The sequence below is a fragment of the Zeus faber genome, assembly GCF_960531495.2.
Source record: "Zeus faber genome assembly, chromosome: 5".
In the NCBI taxonomy this organism is placed as follows: Eukaryota; Metazoa; Chordata; class Actinopteri; order Zeiformes; family Zeidae; genus Zeus; species Zeus faber.
The window spans coordinates 16938895-16946394 of NC_137192.1; the positions used below are offsets into that span (position 1 = coordinate 16938895).

General features: G+C 39.4%; 1 protein-coding gene across 1 annotated transcript in view; it reads right to left on the reverse strand.

Moving 5' to 3' along the window:
- Positions 1–7500, reverse strand: part of pparg (peroxisome proliferator-activated receptor gamma) — a gene marked incomplete at its 5' end in the record, with an annotated part of 12375 nt that overhangs the window by 2294 nt on the left and 2581 nt on the right. The window contains 6 exons of the mRNA XM_080001558.1: positions 1–211; positions 741–984; positions 1318–1514; positions 2173–2293; positions 4653–4849; positions 7170–7308. The exon at positions 1–211 is cut by the window's left edge and continues 2294 nt beyond it. Of these exons, the coding sequence (XP_079857684.1) occupies positions 1–211; positions 741–984; positions 1318–1514; positions 2173–2293; positions 4653–4849; positions 7170–7308 (1109 nt within the window). The remainder of the gene's footprint in view (positions 212–740; positions 985–1317; positions 1515–2172; positions 2294–4652; positions 4850–7169; positions 7309–7500) is intronic.

Genomic DNA, 7500 nt, shown 5'->3' on the forward strand with positions numbered 1-7500 from the left:
TGCAGGCACATGTCCACCTCAGTCTTCTTCAGCAGCTGGATCAGGCGCACGTGGTCGGTGACGATCTGCCGCAGGTCGGTCATCTTCTGCAGCAGCTTGGCGAAGAGCTGCAGCGAGTCGGGGTGGTTGAGCTTCAGCTGCAGCTCCAGGGAGTGGAGCACCGTCTCCTGCAGCCGCTCGATGGGCTTCACGTTCAGCAGGCCCGGCCGGTCTGGTGGTGGAGGTGGAGGTGGCGGTGGAGGGGTGGGGGAGTCAGGGAGGAAATTACATTTTGTTTTGAATTTTGCAATTTTATGTATATATTTTTTCTCAAGTATCAAACAAAGAACGAAGACTCCCGCGCACTGTCTAAACCAGAGTTTTTAAACCACTGTGCCGTGAGGGAACCCCGCACTTTCTCAGTAGTAGGTATTGAAAAATTAGAGAAATACGTATAGCGCACACAATTCAAGATTCTGCGACTTGGATGAAATAATAAAATTACGAAACCATCACACTACGGTATAAAGGACGATGATGCTCTTTTTTTTTTTTTTTCATCTAGGCTGTACCCCACTGAAATTTTCCTCGACTTGATTTTCGAAACCATCTATTGGTACAAAGTGCAATTGTTTGTGAAATAATTGACACTCCCAAGACGGCGAGTGAAGAAATCTTTTTTTATTTATTTTTTGGAACGGAGAAATTAAAAAAAAACAACTAAAAATGCTATTGCGTCCCATCGCCATGACACCACTGACCTCCGCTGAGAATAATGACGGCCAGGAAGAGCGACATGTCGCTGTCGTCCAGCTCCAGCGTGTTGAACTTGACGGAGAACTCGAACTTGGGCTCCAGCATCTGGCAGAAGGGCTTCCGGAGGCTCTTGAGGAACTCCCGCGTCATGAAGATCTGCCCGTAGGAAATCAGCGTCCCGTCTTTGTTCATCAGAGGAGCCATCATGATGATCAGCACCTCGATCACACCGTACTTCAGCAGAGTCACCTGCAGGAGAGGGACGGTTAGTGTAGGCGTTTTCAAAAATCTTCTACTGGTTTTACTTTCCAGTATAATATCAGTAGTCTGTATTTATACCTGGTTGAATACAAATTCTATCGCTTCCAATCAGGCTTATAAATAAAACTTAACTTATAGAAAAAAAATAAATATATATATATATATATATATATATATATATATATATATATATATATATATATATATATATATATATATATATATATATATATATAAAAGAGTCTAATATGGATAAAAAGAGTCTGGATATGAACATGGATGGGATTCATCAATGCATTCATTCGGTGCATGCCACCGTACCTGGTCATTGAGGTCCAGGTCGATGAACCCTGGGATGCTCTTGGCGAACTCCGTCACCTCCCTCACGGCTTCGGCCGAGCGAGACTGGCAGCTGTAGAAGAAGCGCAGCTCCACGGCGTCGGCCGGACCGTGCTCGTGCCCGTGCACGCCCATCGCGCCACCCGGGCCGACGCCGTAACCTGACCCCAGGTGATCTGCTGTTTAAGATCAGAAGGATTTACTGTCTCTGTTGAAAGTCCTTTCCTGTCCTTTGGCCGGCGATAAATTCAACAAAGTGAGATCAGTCATGAAAAGTGTAACGCTCTTCCCAAGTAAAAGAATAGTATATGTTTGTGTGCTATTTGAAAGTACACTTAAATACTTAAATATAAGAATACAATACAATACAATTAATGTACTATTAAATGTACTACTTATGTTGAATGTGCAGCTTAGGAAAGGTTGTTATTTGAATATACCGTACTTTTATAAGTGTACTACATTACATTTAGAGCATATTAATGACTAGTATACTAAAACTGTACTTTAAATTAGTACATAAAGTAAATAAAAACTTTTTGGGCATAGAAATATACTTTTAACACACTTTATCTCATAAGAAAATATACTTTCAGGATGGAAAAATGCATTTTTCCACTTTTCACTGGGGATGCACAGTGAAATATATACATTTTTGTATCGAATCTCACATCATTACAAATACAGTCCAGCATGAGTTGAGTTTCAATATTATGGATTATTAACGAAAAATGACTGTTTCCAGAAAATGTCCATAAATGAATGAACACACACACAAAATACTGCACAAATACTGTCTTATATCTAATTTATTATACTATATGTTATATTACTGACCACAGTTCTCAGCTATGAGCGCGGGGTACGGCTGATGCTGGTTTTCTCGGACGGGCATGTGTCTGCAGTTGATGAACTGTTCTCCTTCACTCAGAGATTTCATGTCATGGATGACAAAAGGCTGCGAGGAAAAGAGAAGGGCACAAAAAGCAATAAGAAAGAAGGGAGGAATGTTTTTTCTTCGAATGTGAGTAAGTCACTTCATTAGTCCTGCTAGGGCAACACTTATTAAATCGAATGCATAAAAAAAAACAAAAGCTTATAGAAGCCAGATGCACATATTAGAATCCAGAAAGAGAGAGAAACACCTCATCACTCTTCTCAGACTCCAAGCCAGCGAGGCTCCACACGGGTCAAACCCGGCTAACCTTTTGGAAACACACTGGAAAGGACATGCGGTGGCTCAAATCCATGCTTTACACCCATTGAAATATTCATCTAGTCAGTGCATTCCTTTGAAGCAAAATGGACCGAAAAGGGTGTGATGTTCTTGCCTGTGGTCAGCTCTTGCCTGTGTAGTGCGTTTTGTTTGACTATTGGCACACCTTGAGGACTAGTACACAAAGCTCCAAGATAAGGAGTCCCTTTAATGTGCAATACATTACTGATCCTCAGAGAGAAATTGCCCTTATTTTGCCGCTGCTCCCGCCGCACAGAATAAATTAAAAAATAAATTGAAATTAGAGCCGTGATTTAAAAAAAAAATAAAAATTTAAGAGCACTTTGGTGCCTTGCTCAAGCACTTGACTGCTTTACCTTGGGCTTGAACCCACATCCTCTGTTTGCAGGGAAGCTGCTGCAGCGCTGCTTTTCTTCTGCAGCGGGTGTTGCAACGGGACCAGCTTTAAAGCTTCATAATTATTAGTAAACCGCTTCGAGGCTTCCTTCAGACCAGGTCAAACACGGGCATCCGTCATAGCCAACTTCCAATTTTACTTTTCGTTCTCGCAAAACACATCTTTGTAAAAACGTAACTACTGCATTTACAATTCTGGTCGCATGCGTTTCATGCGAAACCGATTATCAACGAGAAACTTTGAATTGGTGTGTTTTCGTTCTTTTGCCGTTAGAGATGGATAAAGGTTGCCGTTGCATCGACCAAAATTGTCCCATGTTCAGAAAACGCTAAAATATAGGACAGGTATTGGTTTGATTGTTCTGATTTGGGTTTCAGAGGCTTTGCCAAGGTTTCCCTTCACTATCACCACGACGACCAGTCATAATAAGCAGAGTGGATGGTGTAGCGCAGCCTTGGACTATTCACTTCCGATAAAGATAAATGGCAAGTGAACTCTGGTATTATTTTTATAGCTGTCCAGAAAATGCGGGAACTAAATAGTGTCAGTGTGTCATTAAAGGTTTAACCTTTGGGGAAATTTCATTTTAAAATAATATTTGTTGAGAACTTATTACTTATTGAAATGTTAACACGTTTTCAAATCACCCGACTGGCCTATTTGGCCAGTTTAGCCGCTGACTCCAGCAAAAATACTTATTTATTGGGTGGAATTAAGGGGTGTTACAGGTTGTTTGGTTAAATGATAGAATTCATGTCATGTTTAAAATCTTTGATCAGCTGTGTCTGTACAACAGTATGGGAATACTGTAATGTGGTTTGTGTTCACATAACGTCCTCTCACTCTCTGTCCGCACGGTTGCCACCGAACTTTAGGGCTTTCGGAATTATAAGATGCGGTGAAAAATCTGATTCTGTTGGAATTTGTAAATGCCACTTTTTAAAAAGTAAACCCCATTCAGAATTTATTTAGAACAAGTACCATCTCCTCTCCCCAGTCCCTTCCCCTCCAAGGTTGACAGATACATTAGGCAGAAAGTAGAGAAAAACAAAATCTAAAAGAAAGAAACAAGTGAATAAATAGATAACAATCATAATCATAATCATAATCACGATAAATTACATTTAAAAAATTGAAATGAAAATAAATCATCACCAATGGCTTCCTTGACTAGATCCTTTCCCCTTCGCCTGACTTTTACACTTAGGGTACTGTGAGTTTTACTGTGTAATAGGATGAGGGGTTCTTTTTATGTTTGTTTTTTTGTATGTTAATATGTCTTTATAAGGGGCTCCCTGTTTTTAATATGAGGATACTGAGGAAGCACAGTATGAAGGATGATTGAACCATGTGGTCTCAGGATATTGTAATATATTTGTCATGTGTGCCCAAACTTAACATGCTAAGTCAAACTAAAGATAACAGAAATCCCTGAATAAATTGTTTGTATAAAGTATATACAAATCTATCACTACTCAATGAGAAAAAAAATGACACCATTGGCAAAGCTGTTGCAATTGACTCTGAATTACAGATTAACATTGTTATTTTAAGAAAACAATTATCATGCCAGCATCCGTCAAAAATAATAAATAATGGTAATAAAAGTGACATTTAACGTTTAAAGGCACAGCACAATAAGAAAAAACATAAAAACGAATATTTAATAGTAATTGAACCTACCGCGTCTCCAGTCTTCCCAGAGAGGATGGCCCTGGCCTTGGCCTTGGTGAGGGGGAAGTATTTGAGGTAGGCGTCGTGGAGATGCCGCGCCAGCGCCCGGAGGTCCGCCGCCTCCGGGTGCATGTGGTCCACGTCCGACGAAAACTCCGCCAAGAGCTTCTCCTTCTCCGCCTGTGGCATCCGGCCAAAACGAATAGCTGCACACACACACACACACACACACACACACACACACACACACACACACACACACACACACACACACACACACACACACACACACACACACACACACACACGCTTAATACACTGGGCAAGAATGCAGACGCGTGCTGAGATAGATTTTAAAACGGATTTAAAGATTTCAGGTTCCCAGATAAATCCACCATCCATCTGCTTTAATGTTGTTTATGGAATTTAATGTTGTTGGATGGAATTAAATTGGCAAATATTATTTCAATGATACCTGCACATTGCAGTCATTGAAAATGCTGTATATTGTATATCTATATGTTATATCTTACTTTGTACACACAGATACATAAATACAGTACAGCCTATAGTGTATATATTTTTTCATTATTTAATTTGTCTATTTTTACTGTATGTTTTGAATGAAAATTGAGTCAGTGACAATTTTATTCAATATTTATTGTAATCAATAAATTATTTTATTTATTTTATTCAATATTGATAAAATCTTTGAATAAATAAAATAACCAATTTTCCTGAAGTATATTGAGATTCGTTTTATTGATTATTATTATTTTTTGTATATTGAGATTCGTTTTGCCACAATGTAATGACTGTAGTTGGGATTTGAAGATTTCAGTTTCCCAGGCAAATTATCCATCCTATTGTTGTTAAATGGAATTCAATTTGCGAATATTCCCTCCTTGGGGCCCAGATCGTCTTAGGTATACAACGTTGTGCAATGCCGACTGATAAATCCTGTGTTTTTACGCTTGTATCTCCTGAATAAAACCTCTAGTCGGCTTCCCGCGAGCAGGCAGGGCGCCAGCGGCAGTGACACAGCAGCAAACACAGCTACACCGTGCTCAGACGTCAATCATTGATAAAACACAAACAGACACCGCAGATCTGACAAAAATGTGACGCCTGCGTGTCACGAAAGAGCAGTAAAAAGCTTAACAAGAGGGTGAGCTAAGGAGAGAGACAGAGAGAGAGAGAGAGAGAGAGATAGAGAGAGAGAGAGAGGGGGACTGGAATAAACGATATGCATGGTGAAATAAGGATAAACTCTACTGAAGCTGTTAGCCAGAGATGAAAATGTCCACACACACACACACACACACACACACACACACACACTGAAAGGCAGCGCTCTTCAGATTCAAGGCAAGGTCTATTATGATAAAATACATTGTTTTGAAATAACTCATTAAAAAGGATTGAATCAGAGTTCTAGATTTTTTGTCTGTATGTAAATGTGTCTATATGTAAACTAGTTTAACCTATGTCATTAAAACACGATATAATTGCAAACAGAGACGTTTGAGACGGTTTTGGCTTCAGCAGGGCTGAAAACTTGAATATCAGCGACAGCCAATTTAAGGGCAACCAATGACCCCTATCCGAATATATAGGTATATATACATTATATAAATATTTAAGCCTTAAATGTATACATATGAGGTGGTTTTCGATTGATATTTTATCTCCCTTGCGTTTTTTGTAAATATAAACGCATTCTGTTCACATCTAACCTGGTGCCGTGTTCCTCCTTATTTTGCAGCATTCAAGCCAGTCCGAACACACAAACTGTAGGAGTTGAAAACAGTCCAAAACATATTCCGTGTTTGTGTCCTCACACATGGAGTTCACTTGCAGCTCCAGAGCTACGGGTCTGAATCGTGTCTGTTTTATTTTAGTCCCAAAAGTTTTCAAAAGATGATGAAATGTCTCTGAGGGACACGCAGTGTTTAATGCGTTTGAATGGAACCGTGTTGTTGGGAACTTCCACACGGAGTGATTTCCTTCCATAGAGACACCGTGAGGCAGGGCTTTGTGGACTACAGGTAATAGACAGACACCTTCTCATTTTTAGGATAAAGTCATAGCAAGCGTATCTTTGTATTAGTAATTCTTGTCACCAGGACTTGGAAAACTTGTGTCACCACGTCATTATGTCAGCCGATGCTGCGTTCAATGGAAATTCGGAAAATTCTAACCCTTTTTAGACATAATACTGATGTAAAGACGAGCGACAGCACAAATCTACTCCATGCTGGACTGAACCAAGCACATCATACATCTGTCCAATGAAAACACCAAAGCTTAAGGCCAGGGCGTACCATTGCAGACACAGTTCCCGCACCCTCCACACACGGTGTGGTTTTGATTGTGTGAATTGCGTGAATCTCTAGGAGAATATGGCAACGTTGGCAAGGATTGCTCATATTCATATTCATACATGATCGTGGAAGACAAATGAAAACACAGAACAGAATAGGAGACATTCACTTCATTTATCGGAAAAATTCAAATCACACTTACCATTGTGGGACATGCCGACCATGAGGCACTTCTGGAAGCGGCAGTATTGGCATTTGTTGCGTGATTTTTTGTGAATGCGACAGTGCAGATCGCAGTGGTCATAAACCAACTTTAATCTTATTGTCCTTCTGAAGAAACCCTACAAGGAATGAGGAGAAACATATTTTTAATAAAAGTCTAAAAAAGTTAATTGTTTTGCTTGCTTGTTTGAAATATAATGCAATATAATATAATATAATATAATATAATATCATATCATATCATATCATATCATATCATATCATATCATATCATATCATATCATATCATATCATATCATATAATAAAATTG